The sequence below is a fragment of the Eleutherodactylus coqui genome, chromosome 7, assembly GCF_035609145.1.
Source record: "Eleutherodactylus coqui strain aEleCoq1 chromosome 7, aEleCoq1.hap1, whole genome shotgun sequence".
Lineage (NCBI taxonomy): Eukaryota > Metazoa > Chordata > Amphibia > Anura > Eleutherodactylidae > Eleutherodactylus > Eleutherodactylus coqui.
Genome location: NC_089843.1, coordinates 105,422,314 through 105,442,101, shown reverse-complemented (window position 1 = coordinate 105,442,101; position 19,788 = coordinate 105,422,314). Strand labels below are relative to the sequence as shown.

Genomic DNA, 19,788 nt, shown 5'->3' with positions numbered 1-19,788 from the left:
AAACCCCTTGAAATAAAAATAAATAAGCTGTCTATACCCTTTAAGTACAAATCTTCAAGCACACAAAGAACCAAAGTATCCACTGAACAACTACTAAAACTAGTAACTATGTTCGCAAACTTTTCAATACTGAAGCCAGCGAGCGCCCTCTGCAGGACACCACGGAAACAATTCCGTAACCTAATTCATTGCACATGCGCTCTCATCCCTTGGACGCCTTCATAGAAGCACCAAAGTGATGGATAGTTGCTCTGTCCAATCACACACGACCGCTAAAAGCTACACCAATGGAAAGCTTCTACTTCCTCACTCTTCGCCAATCAGATGATTTGGGGGCGGTATCTGGGGGGATTCAGCTGCCGCCACATTTTGAATGCCGATAGTAGAGGTGACGCTGTGATCGCCGTCATGGTGGAGGGTCCCGGCTGCACTCTGAACGGGGAGAGAATCCGGACCCGAGTGCCGCAGGGGCAGCGGGTGATGGAAGTGCGGGACAGCGCCGCCTGCAGTGCGGTAATGACAGTTACGCAGTATATACGGGAGCACAATCCTCTAGTGTGTGGAAGGTTATCACACCCCATGCTGTAACGTCATCAGTGTATGTGTATTTAGTAAGGTTGCTCCAGTAATTAGGTAATTTCTCCATAGTTTGGACTCTGTTAACCCCTTCCTGCACAGGCTGTAATGTACACTGGCATGGAGACAAGTCTGATTGCATTTGTTTAACCCTTGAATTGCTGTGATCAGTAGTGACAGCGGCGCCTAACTGTTTTGGCAGCGGTTTAGGCTGGACGCATAGGGACATATCTGCATGTGAAAAATCTGAGTGTGTCATCAATGGGCAGAGAATAGTGCCCATTGATATCAGTGGTATCTGGCGGGGCCAAGAAAAAAAACAACGCAGCGTGCTCTTATTTTCCTGCACATATCCTGAACTAATGAGCTGTATAAGGCTGGGTTCACACAGGGCGGCTTTGCCGCGGCAAACCCGCCCGCGGCCGCTAATCTCGGGATTAGCCAGCCATGTGGACGAGATTTCTCAGAAATCTCGTCCACACGGGACGGCCAATCCGCTGCGGTAAGTCTGGCTGAAGCTGCGGCCGCCGCAGCCGCGGTTTCAGAAGATGCAGCATGTCTATTTACCTTTCCTTTTTTGTTTATTTTCCCGCTCTCCTCTGGCTGGGTTCACACAGGGCGGATTCCCGTCGGAAATCTCGCGGTTTGGCCGCAGCAAAAACCACGAGATTACCGCCGCGGTTTAAGCCACGGCGGCTTTGAAGCGGCCTGGCCGCTCGCTTTTCCGTTGCGGCCGGCGCTCCCATAGAGGAGAGCGCGGCCGCAATGAAAATAAACAAAAAAGGAAAGGTAAATAGACATGCTGCTTCTTTTGAAACCGCGGCTGCGGCGGCCGAATTTACCGCAGCGGATTGGCCGTCCCGTGTGGACGAGATTTTTGAGAAATCTCATCCACATGGCTGGCTAATCCCGAGATTAGCGGCCACGGGCAGATCTGCTGCGGCAAAACCGCCCTGTGTGAACCCAGCCTATGGGAGCGCCGGCCGCAACGGAAAAGCCAACGGCCGGGCTGCTTCAAAGCCGCTGCGGCTTAAACCGCGGCGGTTCTCCCGGCGGAGATCTCGCGGTTTTTGCTGCTGCCAAACCGTGAGATTTCCGACGGGAATCGGCCCTGTGTGAACCCTGCCTTTATGTGTGGGAGCATCAGTGGCTTTTTTTTTTTTTTTGCATGCACAAAAATACAGTTAAAGCCCTGTTGCGCATGCAAATATGCAACGCCTGATGTGCAAAAAAAAAAACCCTTTTCAGCTGCTCAGGAGTATGTAGCCCATCAGCTACAGAGTAATTAACCCATTCCCGCTGCAGGGCGTAAGTTTACGTCCTGGGAGCGGGGTACTTCCCGCAACAGGGCGTAAACTTACGTCCTGGAGATAGCGCGGGATCACATATGATCCAGCGCTATCCCGCAGCGGGAGCCGGCTGTCAGTCACAGCCGGCGTCTCGCTGCAGCAGCGGGGGGACATCGGAGATGCGCCCGCCACTTTTAACCCCTTCCCTGCCGCGATCTAAGTAGATCGCGGCAGGGGAAGAGTTCACAGCGGGAGCGCGGCTCCCTCTGTGTCTCCGGCCGGAACTCGCGATGTCATCGCGAGAGCCCGGCCTGTCACCATGGCAACAGGACGCCAGACCCTGGCGTCCTGTATTGCCTATGCCTGAGATCGCTGTATGAGCGATAAGGCATGGGAGAGCAGTAGCTCTGCCATGCCTTATGACAGCGATCATCAGGGCAGTGATTAAAGTCCCCCAGGGGGACACAAACAGTGTAAAAAAAAGAAAGATTTAAAAAATGAATTTAAAAAAATGTAAAAAAAAAGAGTAAAAAAACCATTTTTTATGCTTTTTCTCAGATTAGCATAAAAAAAGGTAAAAAAAAAATAAAACCCCACATATTTGGTATTGTCGCGTCCGTAACGATGCGTACAATAAGTTGCACATGCTTTTGACTGTGCACCGAAAAAAACGCTAAAAAAAAAGCTAAAAAACTGAGGCAAAATGCTCATTTTTAGCATTTTGCCTCACTAAAAACGCAATAAAAGTGATCAAAAAAGTCGTATGTACGCCAAAATGGTACCAATAAAATCTACAGCTCGTCTCGCAAAAAATAAGCCCTCATAGAGCTCTGTACATCAAAAATAAAAAAGTTACGTGACTTTGAATGCAGCAATTTAGAATAGAAAAAAGATTTCCAAAAAAAAGGGTTTTTATTGCAGAAAAGTGGGAAAACCTAAAAAAAATGTTAGAATTTTGGTATCGTTGTAACCGTACCGGTCTGCAGAAAAAATGGAAAGTCTCATTTATGCTGCATGATTAACGGTGTAAAAAAAATAAAAAAAAATCTATGGCAGAATTGATGCGTTTTCTCTCTCTGCTATCATTAAAAAAAATAAAAAAATTTTACAATATAGTCTATGTACCCAAAATTGGCATCGATAAAAACTACAGTTCGCCACGCAAAAAACAAGCCCTTATACGGCCGCGTCCACGGAAAAATAAAAAAGTTATGGCTTTTGAAAAATGGAGATGGAAAAATACCAAAAAATCGCTTGGTCCTCAACGCCAAAATAGGCCATGTCATGAAGGGGTTAAAGGGGTTTTCCACAGAATACCACTGATGACCTGTCATCAGGATAGGTCATCGGTAATTGATCGACTGGTGTCCATTGCTCAGTACCCCAACCGTTCAGCTGAGCAGGCGCATGCTGTCAGCACTGCAATTCCACAGAGGTCGGAGCGGAAGTCTCCATACCGACCTCCGTCTAGTGGCCGGCACTTGTAACTGCAGGCACGACTCCCATTGAAGTCAACGCGAGCCGTGCCTGCAGTGACCAGCGCTGGCTGCTACGTGGTTATTACAGATGATCTCCCCTCTCTGACCCCTCCTCACTCACGTTTATAACAGTCACATACGGAAATATGATATTAATGGAAACAGAAACTCAAAAAGTTTCATAGAGCAAAACTATCAGTAAGATGTCCTTGTTGCCCACAGCAACCAATCACAGCGCAGGTTTCATTTCCCAAGCTGCTGAGGTAAAATGAGAGCTGCGCTGTGATTGGCTGCTATGGGGAACAAGGACATCTTACTGATAGATTGTTTTGTTAAATGAGGCCCAAAAAGTTTGATCCTATTGTAGTCGTCACTGGGAGGATATGAGACAAATAGCTGCCAGTGAAGACAGAGGAGCGTTTTGTGTACCAGTCTATTAGCGGGCAGCGTAATTTTCAAATAAGTTTAGTGAAGATCTCTCAGCGGGCGCACAGTTCGTCAGGGGTATTTTTTACCCTGGGCGAGTGTTGGGCTCCCTCACACAGGCGTACGCGCACCTAATAGATAAGTTTTTGCAGAACAAGCAATGCTTTTTTGCGGGCGTATTGTTATACTGCACTGTACTTTTTCTTCCCGCAGGCACATTCATTTGCGCGCAGCAAACACACTACTTGAAATGGCCAATTAGTTCCCGATGTGTTTTTTTTTTTTCCTCCACATATGCAAATAAGGAAGATTGGGAATTGAAAAATTGCTCTAGAGACCTGTATAAAGGGTCAAGCATTGATTTTAAGGAATTCTGCCTTCCAGTAGGTGGTGCTGTAGGGGTATTGTTCCATCGGTATATCTTGACGCCACCAGGAAGTCCTGGTGGAGTCAAGATTGACAGTGGGGTGATGCCCCTGATACCTGATTGGCTGAACACTAGCCTGGCACATAGGTCCTGGAAGGGCACAGCAAGTTGTGGGAAAATGGATGCAGCGGGCCCTCGTTGAAACGCAGAGCCATAGCTCCCACTGTGTTCCTGGCCACCTTGAGGCAAACCCGCCCTGAACGCGATGTTGCTGCATTGGCGCTCCACAACAGCCACCCCCACCTTCCACATACCGCCACCTACAGGCACGGGGGGAGATGCACTGCTATCTGCTGGCTGGCAGGAGCACACGTCGCCGGAATCCCCCCCCCCAACCCACCGAAGGTGATGTTAGCAGCCAGCAACAGCAGGAGCCACCCACCGGAGCTGAAGTGCAGAGAGCGGCAGCTATACGTCAGGGAGTGGGGTCACGGATGTCACAGTCCCGGCAGTGGAGAAGAGCGGTCACGTCGCCATGTGTCAGCAGGTCAACTGTGTCTACGGAGATGACAGTCCCGGCACCGGAGGGCACACCATGAGCATGGCAGCTGTGAGCGGGGGAGCAGGCGACATGGAGCTGGAGGCCGGCAGCTGTGAGCGGGGGACCTCGGGGTGAGGGTAAGTTTCTTCTTAAGCTTACATTATGTTCATGCTGCCACGTTACAGTGGAAACATGGCAGCATTTAAAGCTAATAATGTAAGCGTAACAACAATTGTACACATCATACACACATCTATGCACAGTCTACTAGTAGGACCTGGCAGCCTTGGCCCTATCGGTAGCTGGGGATGCGAGAGGGGGGTTCCCCCTGTCAAACCCCTAGCTTCAGGTGGTGTCAAGGTACACTAATACCTGTTCCATCCTCCTTATTTGCATATTACCCAGAGGGCATGGATGGCCTTATAAGTCTCCTCACTCACCTGCTCTCCCTAAGGAGTGATGTTACGTCTTTTTCCACATATTTACACACCTCTCCTTGGGTATTGCGCACACACTTGTGCACCCTCTCCCCCTCATTGACTTCTATGGGGACCTTCGGTGCGCAGATATGCAGAAAAGTAGAGCATGCTGCCTTTTCTTGGTGTGATTTAAAATGGACTCGCAAAATACAGAAATGTGAACCAACCCATTGAAATGAATGGGTTCTATTCACTGCGTATGATGTGCGCAAATGCGCCCATGTGAAGGAGCCCTTAGAGTCTACATGGCCCCTGACCACCCACCATGCGGGTCTGATATGAAAACAATTTTTGATGTGCAACAAAACTCTGAGTTTCTGTTTCCATTGATATTAAATGTAGTGCAGGCGGTGTTCCACGTGAAAGAGAAAAACCTGCGGATTCCCCCACGCTCCAAGACATCAGGTCCCTGACTGCAGATCGTGAGCCCCAGTGATGGAATATGTCTGCGCTACACGTCTAGCAACAATGTTTCAATTGCATGTTGAAGCAATGAGTTGTACTTGTGATGATTGTTATGGCTGTAGTAAAATGGTTTGGATACATTGTAGATCCCACAATGTAAATGTACAGCAGGGCTACATACAATACTTGTGGTGCAGTCTGGGAAATGCCATTCACATGTAGCAGAAAAAACATCATTTCTGTACCATAAGGAACATGCTGTGTTTTTTCTTTTCTGAATTTCATTGCTTCAATATATAGAAATGACATTTGGAGCAGAATCCCCATGTGACAGAGAGCGCTCGGATCACAGCAGTTTAACCCTGACGTCTCCCTCACACAGGTGTTTCTCATTGCTGCGGTTTCAGCAGTGCTGGCATGCGTTTTGCCCACATTTTGGCCACGGAAGCTGAAAAAAAAAAGCAATACTCACCTACTCGCTTAGCAGGCACTGTCTGGGTCCCTCCCGCTGCTCTCTGGAGCTCCGGGCAGGTTTCCGGGCACTTGTCATCCCTGACAGAGCATCTCTTGATAGTGACGGGGTTTGAAGACCACCGCCTCCAGCAAGAGATTGCTCTGATGGTCTGAACCCACGGGCTTAGCCCATCAGAGCCAGCGCTGGATGCACCAATCACAGCCATTCACTGATTGGTGCATCACAGCCATTCACTGATTGGTGCATCACAGCCATTCACTGATTGGTGCATCACAGCCATTCACTACTGATTGGTGCATCACAGCCATTCACTACTGATTGGTGCATCACAGCCATTCACTACTGATTGGTGCATCACAGCCATTCACTACTGATTGGTGCATCACAGCCATTCACTACTGATTGGTGCATCACAGCCATTCACTACTGATTGGTGCATCACAGCCATTCACTACTGATTGGTGCATCACAGCCATTCACTACTGATTGGTGCATCACAGCCATTCACTACTGATTGGTGCATCACAGCCATTCACTACTGATTGGTGCATCACAGCCATTCACTACTGATTGGTGCATCACAGCCATTCACTACTGATTGGTGCATCACAGCCATTCACTACTGATTGGTGCATCACAGCCATTCACTACTGATTGGTGCATCACAGCCATTCACTACTGATTGGTGCATCACAGCCATTCACTACTGATTGGTGCATCACAGCCATTCACTACTGATTGGTGCATCACAGCCATTCACTACTGATTGGTGCATCACAGCCATTCACTACTGATTGGTGCATCACAGCCATTCACTACTGATTGGTGCATCACAGCCATTCACTACTGATTGGTGCATCCAGCGCTGGCTCTGATTTGACTGAACTAGCGCTCGAGGAACCAATCAGAGCAATTTCTTGCTGTAGGCGGGGCCTTCAAACCCTGTTACCATGAAGAGATGGGGATGACAAGTGCCTTGAGAGCAGTTGCTAGGTGAGTATTGCTTTTTTAACAATCTAGTGTAGCTAGGGCTGATTTTCAGGGTAGGGCTTATATGTCAAGCCTGCCCCACCTTACGAATATCAGGGTGTGTTTAACGCTGCCAAAACCACGGTACCAAGTTGTGCCATGTTTTCAGCAGAGCTGAATCCGCTGCCCATTCATTTCAATGGGCGACGCAGGGCTAAAAAACAGCCAAAAATAGAACCTACATCGCTGTCATAGCGCAGCCTTAAACCGCTGTGTTGTAACGCTTGTGTGAGCAGCCCCATTGAAGTGAATGGGAGCGTTGAGCGCAGCGCTGAACGCTGTACAAAAACACCTGTGTGAGGGAGGCCTTAAATGTATTGGTTTGCTGCAGATTTGGATTGCACGTTTTAAAAGGAGCAGCATGCAGGTCTCTAACTGCCCCTCTCGCTATCTAGGAAGGCTGAGTGCATTCAAATGGGCAACATTCCCGTGCCAGCTCTGCCGATTCCGAGATGGATAGGACCCGCATTGGAAAAGAACCCAATCATTAGGATGGGCTCATTCACACCAGCGATATTTCACTGCGACCGATAGTACAAGTTTGAAAAGTCCGATTTTTATGTGACTCTTGGACGAGAATGGGACATGTAATATGCAGTGTCTTGCACATGGACAAGGTATCCATGCATTGTCCAATGCGAGCTGTGCCCAAGAATGATGCGCCCAACTCACGATTGCCTGTGTAAATACAGTCTCAGTGGGAATGTTGCGTGGGGCTGACATTTAACCCATTAATAAACACAGTGCTTTGCATTGTCTGTTTGACTCCCTATCAAAGCTGATCTTAACCTTAAGGACCTCTTTACATGAGCATATGCACCGCAGTGCAGTGGATTTGCGCTGTGAACAAGGTTGGATGCGGTAGATTTGCGTGCATATCAGCCCATAGTACTGTACTTTACACGTATGCAGGGTCAGTTCGCACGTGCATGCGACACATCCCTTCTGTGTCGCCTAATCAACTTCAGGTTTGTTCTTTTGCGCAGCGTATTGCCCATCCCACAGACTTCTATAGGACCTTTCGGTGCACAAAATAGAGCATGCTGCGTATTTTCTTTTCACACGTGAGATATCTGCACACAAAAACCAGTAATGAGAACGAACCCATTGAAATCAACGGGCTCTAGTCTCTGCATGCTACACGCAAACTTAGCACACGCAGAAACGGCCGTGTGAAGCCGCCTTAAAAGGCGAGCGTTTCTCCACCTGCTTTTTGCAGGGGGAAACCACTACCGTGTAATAACAGCCTTTAAATCCCCAGTAGTAGGCTAGTGGAAGCAAGTTAACCCCGTCATAACTAGTCAGAAAAAGGAGCGCTATTAGTTTTGCTAAGAGGGTGAACTGAGGGAAGGAATATATATAACACAATGCTATGCAGCAGTTGGGCTCTCCAGGAGACCATCTAATAGGTATAATTTTGCCCTGTATTTCAGCGATATTAGAGCTTCTCCTTTAATATTAATACCATTTTAATGGCTTAGATTTTTATCGCCTTTTTCCTTTTATTTTCTCTTTGAAAAGCCTTCTTCCGCCACAAAGCTTCGCTCCGCAGTCATTTTACTTTTTAAATAGTATTTAAAGTGATGTCGACTTCATCTTTAATTACAGGTTTGTGCTCAGCCCTGAAACGAAGTAATTGACCATGGTGTATACCGGAGCATATGCCAATAGTGGCTTTGTAATTACCTGGCTAGAAATGAAAGCCTACAGATGAGTGCTACAGCCCATTAGGAAGACCTGCAGCTTCTTTACATAATATCCTTTTCTTATCTGAGGTCCGAGGCTTTTCGCCGGCTCTTCGGGGTCTGCCTGCTATTTAGACTTTTAAATTGCACAAAGCCACAAAGACATTGAGCTTTTGGAGATATACATCAATGCTATTGTATCCCTCCTGGATATTTAGGGAACATTTTGCACTCTTATGACTGCAAGAAGTCATTTGTAAGATTTCATTACATTAAATTATTAAAACAAATATTCCAGCAAGGCGGTCTTCGATGTAATGGTGCTAGCTGAAAAGGGTAATTTCCCAGTGAAATTGCTCTCAAAAGGGATAGTATAGGGGCTATCAATATAGTTGAGCAGCGGACATGTTTTTGAAAAATGACTGTATAAAGCAGAAGGTACGATCACAGAACAAGGACAGACATGCTGCTAAATCTTGACTATGGTGCTTATTAGGGTTCCTTTAATACATCGATGTCATGGCCATAGGGAGAGCTTAGAGACCTTGTTATCCTATGCAAAAAATATGCATTTCTACCGCACTGTATCTTCTAAATCTGCTACTAGTATTTGGAATATTAACAAGGTGACCTATTTGGGTGGATAAATCGTCATGGCTGCTGCCTTGTTCTTCCCTAAATCACGCCGGCTGAGCCATTCCCATATGTTTGTATCAATGACCTTTGCAGATATACACACAAGCTTTTTTTTCCAATTCCTAAAAGACTTAAAGGGTCTTGTAAAATGACATAAATAAGCGAGTGCATTTAATGAGCTGTGAAGATTCACAGGATCCGCTATCTTAGTGGGAGGCTATTTATGTGTTTTTCTGTCTGGTACCAAAATCCTTTTGAATGTAACATCTTCTGTAAATGGGTTATAAAAGTGTGTGGCACTAGAGTACATTTTAACCGCTCGTCTTAAGTGTTCTCTATTCTCTTGTCATTGTGTGGGAACTGGATCGTGGACTTAAAGGGGCATTCCGGTGAAATGAAAAGTTTCCCATTAGTTGTACTTATTGGCATTTCTTAAAGATTCCCTAATTCACAGTAGATATGTTTAGACACGCTACATATGTAAAGCAGACATGACCACCAGAGGCGGGTAGATGATGGCCAGTACACAAGGATGAATGGTGGATAACTTGATATGGGTCCATCTTATTTTCTATTTTCCCCTTTGTTTCTCACACAGAAACCAGTCAGCAATGCAGGTTCGGGTAGTATTCTCCAGTCTTTGGTCTCCTGCACCTATACTGGGGTGGAAACTTTAGGAAAAGAACTGTTTCTTTACTTTGGACTGAAAGCATTACGGTTAGTTAATTAATGTCATGTTTTATATATTTCTAATATTTTCCAATATGGTTATGAATTCATGTAAATGTAAACTTGAACTTCCCTGGCCATCCAGCCAGCTAGCAAGGGTTACATCCATAGTGAATCCTCAGCAAAATCCACATGCAACACTTATATTTGTCATGGATTTGTGTGGACTTATCTAAAAGGTGGCTATACACCGTAGGTGGCAGTTGGCCAAACAGCTAGTCCTCCCAAAACCTGATACAGTAAAACTTGTTTTCAACATTGACCTATAATAATGTCAAAAAAAATTCCTGTGAATACAAAGTTAAGGTTCTCTATCTTTTGTCAAGTGAGTTTTTTTTGTTTTTTTTAACTTTTAAATTTTTATTTTTTTTTTTTGACTGACAATTGTGAATGTTTGGTAACATCCAGTCCTGGTAATGCTAGATTAAAGGTAAATCTACACTCCTTGCGCCCCCCCCCCCACCCCCCACCCCCCAAAGCAAGCGCCTCGAAGTTGTCGTCTTGCTGCAAAACTCGGCATGCAGTTACATCTCAGACAGCTATGCAAATGATTAGAGTTGTGTGATTAGATGAACGGTCTTGTCACCTGAGGACCTAAAAGTAGTTTCCCCCTTGGCCTATAAAAAGGCTTTCAGAGGCTACTTGTGTTTCGTGACCCCTTTTTCCGTTTGTGTAGCGCTTATTGACCACTAGACGGCTCTGCAACGCAATTGAAGAGATTTCGCCCAGTTATGAGTTTGAGAGGCACGCATTTTTGGAAGAAGTTGGATGGTCGTATCAATGAACTGTCCACCAACTCGACCACTGACCAGACTGTTATGAGGTGTTGGGACCAGTGGATGTGTGAGGGCATGCATACAAGGCAACCAGATACAGGACACCCTCAACAAACCACCAGTAGAGAGGATCGTCTGATCATCTGACAAGCACAAGCGGCTCCAACTCTCCTGTTTTACGCCATCAAAATACAGGTGGCGCCATCGTTACAACCCTGTGTCTGTTGAAATTATATCTAGGTGCTTGGTTGAAGGACACTTGGTCTCATGGTGCCCATTACATGTACTGCCTTTGACACTCGCCCACCATCACCTCCATTTGCAGTGGGGTTGTGAAGGACACAACTGGACTGCTACAGAGTAGAACCAGGTTGTCTTAAGTGAAGAATCCAGGTTTAGATTGGGCGCTGATGACGGCTATGTTCGTGTTTGGAGACCTCGGGGTGAGCGCCTCAATCCAGCCTTTGCTGTGGAGTGGCACACTGCCACTGCCTGCTGGTGTGATGGTCTGGGGGGCCATCGCATACGACAGTCGGTCTTCCCTAGTAGTGATGCAAGGGACAATGACAGCTCAGCGATATGTTCAGGACATCCTGCAGCCTCATGTGTTCCTCTCATGGCGGCTTCCCAGAGGCATTTCCCAGCAGGATAATACTCGGCCGCACACGCAAGGAGTCACAGGAATGTCTCCACAGCATTGTCACACTTCTGTAGCTGCCCGGTCACCAGATTGATCACCAGTAGAATATGTATGGGACCATCATCGATGCCTTTATTCAGGAGAGGCAAAGTAGTATAACAGCAGTGTACTGGCCTCACCCTAATAAAACCCCATGCATGCTTGCCCCATATTTATGGGGTGCCGGAGGAATGGCTATCAGCCAATAAAAGTATCTGGCCAACATCTATCTAAAGTAGATGGACATCTTAAGGGAATGCTCCTACACTAGCATGTTTACTAGATGTGTCTCACTTCTGCATTGGGTATATCTTCACATCCTATGGGCAGATATATTTTGTTAGAAGGTTACAAGAAGTAATGGAAGAAAATCCAGCACATCGTTCTATCTGATGGATGACTTGTTGAGCGGTTTGGTAAGTGTGTAAGTTTCAAGCTGTAGCTACTAGTGGCAAATCCATTATCCAGCTCTCCGTTCACCTCCACTCCGCGTAATATATTGCTTCTTGCGGCAGAGAAGCTTTCAGTTCCATCTTTATTTTGTAAAACAAACAAAGCTTTGAAAAACACGGTGTAGCCGAGCGGCTGCGAAATGACCTTGGATAAATATTTAAAGATCAACAAAACTAGATAATTTAATTGTAAATAATTCACAGGTTTGAGCAAACACAAACATCAATAACCTGCTGCTTTTATTCCAAGTATCTTAGAAGAGGTGCAATGCCTTTAATAGGCTTTTTAAGTGCCTTTTAACTTCACCTCTGCCATTTACAGGCCTCGCTGAACTTCTAGAAAGGGAACCGCAGTGACCTATAAATTCAACTTGCATGGAAGTCATCGACTTTATCGTTGTCTAGAGCTGACATGTGTTAAATGCTGTGTAATGTAACCTCTATGCCTAGTGCCAAGACAATGACCAGCCGACGAGCTGGCCACTGTTTTATATACGGCGTGTATTCTTTCCCCACGTTGCTTGCAGCTATAATCACACTTAACACAATGTCCTGTTGTTACATTGTAGAGTCCATTTTGGAATGAATGGATCAATGCGCATTAATCCAGCAGAGAAAAAGGATAGAAGTGGAGCTCCAGCAGTTCTGGAAGTGCAGCTCACCAAGGACTTGATTTGCTTCTTTGACTCCGCAGTAGATGTCAGGTAACGCTGTGGCATAATCAACTATTTCTAATAGCTCTGTGGGTAAGAGGACATGAACAAAGGTTGTTTTTTTTTTTTTTTTTCACTTAAAAAAAATTTTTTTTTGAAATATGCTGGATCTGGATACATACAGCAAGATCGTAGACCATCAAGTGTTTTTCCTATGGTGTAATCATTGCGTCACAGTACTTGGCAGAGCTGACTATTTCCTTACTAAGGCACTATAGTAATGTGAATGTGTTGTGGGAGCTGGCAGTAGGTTTTAGCACCTGTTGTAGTAACAGAAATGACTTAAAGGGGTTCTTCACCTTTTAAGGCCCCGACAAACATTAAAGGGGTTGTCCCGCGCCGAAACGGGTTTTGTTTTTTTTCAATAGCCCCCCCCCCGTTCGGCGCGAGACAAACCCGATGCAGACGTTTAAAAAAAGAAACGGATAGTACTTACCCGAATCCCCGCGCTCCGGTGACTTCTTACTTACCTTGTGAAGATGGCCGCCGGGATCTTCACCCTCGGTGGACCGCAGGTCTTCTGTGCGGTCCGTTGCCGATTCCAGCCTCCTGATTGGCTGGAATCGGCACACGTGACGGGGCGGAGCTACGAGGAGCCGCTCTCCGGCACGAGCGGCCCCATTCAGAAGGGAGAAGACCGGACTGCGCAAGCGCGTCTAATCGGGCGATTAGACGCTGAAAATTAGACGGCACCATGGAGATGAGGACGCTAGCAACGGAACAGGTAAGTGAATAACTTCTGTATGGCTCATAATTAATGCACAATGTACATTACAAAGTGCATTAATATGGCCATACAGAAGTGTATAACCCCACTTTGTTTCGCGGGACAACCCCTTTAAAGATAGCAGGATCGGTGGCTAGAGGTGGGTAAAAAATTATATATTTTTTCCATAGCCATTTTTTTACATTATATAATTTGAATACCATGTCATAGATATATTGTTTATAATTAAGAGAAAACATATTCTACACGCTTTATTTATTTATTTATTTTTTTTATTTGCTTTTTTTTTCAGTTTTTCCAGAAAGAAATGGCTTTGGAAAAAAACCTGTCCACCCCCCTGAGTGAAGGATCAGGGATGTTGGATTTCAATGACCAGTCCTTTTGTTCCCCGAGAGATAAGCAACTCCCTAAGGCCTCATGTCCATGGGGAAAATCAGGCCCGCTACGGATTCTCCATGGAGAATCCGTAGCGGGTCCCTCCTGCCCCGCATACTTGAGGGCTGAAAATAAGAATAAATTCACCTGCTGCGGGCCGTGCAGGTCTTCCCTTCTTCGCGGCCGGATCTTCTTTCTTCGGCCCGGCGGATGTGCTCGGCACGCCGTCTGCATGCCGCGCGCATGCGCCGGGCACATCCGCCAGGCCGAAGAAAGACGTTTTCGGCCGCGAAGGAAGGAAGACCTGCATCGCCCGGAGCAGGTGAGTTTAATTCAGGCGCGGGTCTCCTGCGGATCCGGACGGCTTCCATAGGCTTCAATAGAAGCCTGCGGGAGCCATCCCCTCAGGAGGCCCGCACCTAAATGGAGCATGTCCGGATTTTTTTCTTGCACGCGGGACCCGAGCCTGCAGGGAAAAATGACATCCGCAGGTTTTTACCTACCTGTGGGTGTCTAATGCATCCCTATGGGGCGCGGATCCGCGTGCAGGAAAAACGCTGCGGATTTAAAATCTTAATGTGCCCGTGGACATGAGGCCTAAGGCCTCATGTCAACTTGCACACATGGATTCCACTGCTGAGTCCCGCAGCGGAATCCAGCCATGCCCGCGGACATTGGGAGAAAAAGAGGTTTTCTTGCCTCTCAGGCTTCAGCGTTGATCTCCTCTGCGCCGGCCAGATCTTCTTTCTTCAGCACGGCGGATGCGTCTGGACGTGCAGTGCATTTTTTTTTTTTTTTTTTTGAATGTCGTGCTTTCCCACGGATCCGTGGCACAACCACAATGACAGCTGTGGCTGTGCTGTGGACATGATGGCTTCCATTGACTTCCCTCTGGATCCGCAGATGCTAATGCATCCCTATGGGCTTCTAGACCTGTGGATCTCCTGCGCGAGAGAGAAGTGCAGATTTTATAATTAAAGCTCTATTAAGCTTTAGATGACCTATCCTGATAATAGAGCAGAGCTGTGGAGGTCTGCCACCCAGCACCCCCCAATGATCACCAGCTATATTGTTGTCCAGAGCTGCTGTGTACTGGAACCACAGCTTTGTACACTGTGCAGTGGCCCAGAATGGTACTGCAGGCTCCGTTTCTTTTCAGAATTATCATATCTTCCTTGGTTTTCCTGTAGGATCTGTCCAGTCCTGTATCATACCATTATATAGATAATATATTGAATTTATAGGACACTGTAATGCTTAATTTCTCCTCCTGCTGGTTTACAGGGAAATTAAACGCATACTGGCAGCAGGGTTCGCCACAAATAACAGCTGATTGCTGGGAATGATGAGGATGGGGATATGGGGGATGGATGGAGGATATGGGGGATGGAGGATGGATTGATTGAAATTTGTGATCAGCTGATTATAAAAGGTCCTTTCACACCTCTAAGGCCTCCTTCCCACGAGCGTGACGGGCTCCGCAGCGTAATATTCCGCTGCGAAGCCCGTCACGGCGCCCCCCAGAGCCCCTATACTTACCTGCGGGAGATAGCGTGAAATCGCTTCCCCGCCCACCGCCGCCGCGTCACCGCCCGTCACCGCCCACCGCCGCGCGTCACCGGCCGTGTCACGTGACGCGGCCGTGCGCGTCATATGGCGTCATATGACGTGCGGCGGTGGGCGGGAAAGCGTTTTTTCACGCTATCTCCCGCTGGTGACAGCGGGAGATAGCGTGAACGGACGGCTTCCATTGACTGCAATGGAAGCCGTCAGTGCGTACAGCCCGTCCTCACCCGCAGAAAATAGAGCATGCTGCGGGTGAGGACGGGAGAAATCGCGGTGCGTAATTCCGCGGTGGAATTACGCATCGTGAGCATTGTGCTATTAGGTTCAATAGAACCTAATAGCTGCGGGCAACGCAGCGGATTTTCGCCGCGAATTACGCGGCGGAAATCCGTTCGTGGGAAGGAGGCCTAACTGGTGGGAATTGTCCAAAGCTACGATCCTCTTCAAGACTCTGAATCTGCCCTGGCTGTCTCTGTACAAACTAATATTCTGTTCTTTGTACATGCAAAATATTCTTCAAAAGAACAAAGGACGTCCTTAAAGGGGTTGTCTCGCGAAAGCAAGTGGGTCTATACACTTCTGTATGGCCATATTAATGCACTTTGTAATATACATCGTGCATTAAATATGAGCCATACAGAAGTTATTCACTTACCTGCTCCGTTGCTAGCGTCCCCGTTGCCATGGTTCCGTCTAAGTTCGGTGTCTTCTTGCTTTTTTAGACGCGCTTGCGCAGATGCATCTTCTCCCTTCGGCTGGTCTTGGAAGCATCGGCGTTTTGGCTCCACCCCCTTGTACGCATCATCGCGTAGCTCCGCCCCATGACGTGTGTCGGTTCCAGCCTCCTGATTGGCTGGAATCGGCAAGTGACGGGGGCGGAGCTACGCGATGCGTACAAGGGGGCGGAGCCAAAACGCTGATGCTTCCAAGACCAGCCGAAGGGAGAAGATGCATCTGCGCAAGCGCGTCTAAAAAAGCAAGAAGACACCGAAGTTAGACGGAACCATGGCAACGGGGACGCTAGCAACGGAACAGGTAAGTGAATAACTTCTGTATGGCTCATATTTAATGCACGATGTATATTACAAAGTGCATTAATATGGCCATACAGAAGTGTATAACCCCACTTGCTGCCGCGAGACAACCCCTTTAATAAGTCAATAACTTTTTTAATACACATTTTTACCAGCACCTTCGTTATGTTAATTATTTGTGCACATGTCATTAATCAGACTGCTGCCCTCCATGAGGCCAGCAGTCAGGTTGATCTTTCTGTCTAGTGGTTGTAGTAAAACCTCTCCTCCGTGTCGCTCATTACACTTTGTAGCTGAATTAAATTCCATACTCCTCCTCCCTTATTATATCCTCGCCTCTTCTCCGCAGGAGTTCTCTCATGCTGCACCCATTTTGTGGAATCCTCTGCCTGAACTATTAAATTCGCTCATTATTTTCACATTTTTAAAGAAAGCTTTGAAAAGTCTCTCCGAGGAGGCCTGCGTTACAAAACCAAAATCCACGTCCTGTTTCTGAACGGGTGATAGATATTTCCACTGTGCACTGCGTTAATCATTCTGCAGTTTATACTCGTGCTGGGGGACTGGGTAATGCAGCTTAATTTATGTTCCCCCATGCCAACAGAAGAAGCTGATCCTATGGACAACATAAGCACTGTGTACCGGTTGTCATGACTCTATCATTTAGATTGTAAGCAGTTATGGGCAATGATACTTCCTTCAAATAATTTGTTTCCTTGTTGTTTGTTACAGGGAAATGTGTCATCCGAAAATGACCTATTTATATAAATCACGTTTTTGAGTTATTTTTTTAAGAATTCTGTAGTTTTTTATTTTTAGCCCCTATCTGCATTTGAAAAAAAAAAAACAATCCTGCATTTGTAACGCTGACCAAAGAGCCTAATAATGGGCAAATGCTTCCTGATCTGTAGATAAAGCTTTGCAGCAGTCCTCTCGCCAACATTACAGGCAGGATTACACTGAAAGGCAACAATTATGTTGATCACACAGGATCCACCATTCATAATGGATATAAGCTGTGACTATCTACTGCCCCTGCCTGCACAATGACCCCTGCACAGGTCACAGAACAGTCACCCATATAAAGTTAAGGTGATCTGTTACACTTGTTATTTAAGAGTTAATGTGTTCTTGAAGCTAGTAGAAACATCATTTCCCGAAGCCCATGTTTGGTCTGTCTCTGCAATTTTTTACTAGGATGGTGTTGGCAACTAGTAAGAAATCATGACGATGTTTAATGAATAATTACTAGAGATGAGGGAACCTACTCGGCCACGCCCCCTTTTCGCCCGAGTACCGCGATTTTCGAGTACTACCGTATTCGGGGGGTGCCGTGGGTGAGTGGGGGGTTGCAGCTGGGAGTGGGGGGGAGAGGGAGAGAGAGAGGGCTCCCCCCCTGTTCCCCCCGCTGCTACCCCCTGCTCCGCCACGCCTCGCCTCCCCCCCCCCCCCCCCCCCGAATCAATTCACTCGAGTACAGAAGTACTCAAATCGCGGTGCTCTATCGAGTAATTACTCGAAACTAGCACGTTCGCTCATCTCTAATAATTATATGAAGTTCAGGAAGGTAGTCCACCATGATAGTCCCCTATACTCTTTGTCTGCTTGCACCATAAATAAAGGTAAAACTGGGCTGGGCTTCTTAGCGCATAGCGGTGACTTGACACAGTTGAGGTCTCTTTCTTTCTCTGATCATCGTTAATTCATTTGGACACATGAGAGAACTCTGATCCAGCTAAACTTATTACCAAATCTAAATTTGAAGGATTAAGGCCCATTTACACGGAGCGATGATCACTCAAACGACAGTTTGAGTGACAGTTTTGAGCGATCATCTTTGCATAATTCTAAGTAGCTAATTAGCTACTTAAGAGTTATGCAGGCGGAGCGGGATACTGCCGCAATAGCTCGGAGAATAATGCAGCTATTTTGTATATGCAAACAGCTGCTTTGTTCTCGCAGTGTCCCGCTGGGCTGCTAACTCCAAGAAACAGCAGGAGCGCTGACAGCTACTTTGTTTTCAGAGCTGTCCGCTGGTACCCCCCTGGGAAGTCCCTGGAAGAATGCTATCGGTGTCGCCCCCTGAGAAAATCAGTGTGCGGCACTGATAAGGGTCATTGCTCTAAAATGAGTGATGAATGAACAGTGCACGATGGCAGAGTAAAAGCCATCTTTTGAGTGATAATTGTTTTGTCTAAATGCACTAACAAAATCAGTGGGTCCTCTCCTGTCCATTGTGTAAATGGTGACTGCTGTAAAGCACATCTTCTAAATACTGTTATGGCCTTGTTCAGACGAGTGCTGTTTGCTTTGCGCGGATCTAATGCGCTAAAACAGCGCTCGTGTGAACAAGGCCTAATGCTCAGAAAAGAGGTCAGCCCATACTCATGTATAGAAAACAGAATGCAGAATCAAGAATTCTACAATCAGAAAATTTTAAACAGATTAGAAAAAATGGAATGTTTCACTATCTGGTTTTAATTATTGCAAAAAAAAAATGGTGCTCTAGTCCCTTAAGTGCTGTGGAATATGTATAGTTATAAAGATTATTATCATTAATGATAAGTTTAAAGATTTCCTCATGCAATTTTCACTTTTTTTTTTTAAATGAGCTTCGGTTACTATATCTAATTTCCTAACATCTGTCTGAAAAATAACTGATAAGAAATGGGTATAATCCTCATTAAGAGAGCAATTACATTCCCTACTTCTGTTTCCACAGTCAGAGAGATGATATTATTTTACATTATTTACTCTAGGAATGCATCGGATTGTCAAGAAAGAGTCCGATCTTTCCAGGATTTGGATGTCTGCTCCCCCAAGTTCAGTTTCTCCCGAGCCGAGAGCGAGGTGAAGAGGCAGGGCGGCCGTATGCTGTGTGATGTGCTCCTTGATCAGACAGTACTGCCTGGAGTCGGTAACATTATTAAAAACGAAGCTCTCTTTGACAGTGGTCTCCATCCCGCAGTCCAGGTACAGAGTGTTCAGTCAGTCTAGGCTTCTGTCCTGTGGTTTAATTATTAAGACTCTTTAACTGTAACAACCTTCTTCACTTGCAAATTAATTAGCTGCAGACAGCTTAAATAAAGGTTAATCTTCTAATTGTGATCCATTATGTTGCAATTATTTTTATTCAGCTTTTTAATGTTGGAAAGGTCAAAAAGCCTTTTTTCTTGCGTGTCCTTTCTCTACATTCTAGGTTGGTCAGCTAACAGACAGGCAAGTGAGCCACCTGGTCAAAATGACACGGGACTTCACTATTCTCTTTTATAAGGTAATTAGCTGATTTCCACCAATTAAGTTGGAGCTACATGCAGGTTCTTTTTATATTGTGCCTTTCCAATTTTATTT

At 46.3% G+C, this 19,788-nt stretch overlaps 1 protein-coding gene across 1 annotated transcript in view; it reads left to right on the top strand.

The window, feature by feature from the left end:
• Positions 1-354: 354 nt before the first annotated feature.
• The window catches only part of NEIL3 (nei like DNA glycosylase 3), a 38,781-nt gene continuing 19,347 nt past the window's right edge, over positions 355-19,788 (top strand). Inside the window, exons 1-5 of the mRNA XM_066573506.1 lie at positions 355-501; positions 9,985-10,103; positions 12,592-12,726; positions 19,197-19,410; positions 19,637-19,711. Coding sequence (XP_066429603.1) covers positions 409-501; positions 9,985-10,103; positions 12,592-12,726; positions 19,197-19,410; positions 19,637-19,711 — 636 coding nt within the window. The 5' untranslated portion in view covers positions 355-408. The remainder of the gene's footprint in view (positions 502-9,984; positions 10,104-12,591; positions 12,727-19,196; positions 19,411-19,636; positions 19,712-19,788) is intronic.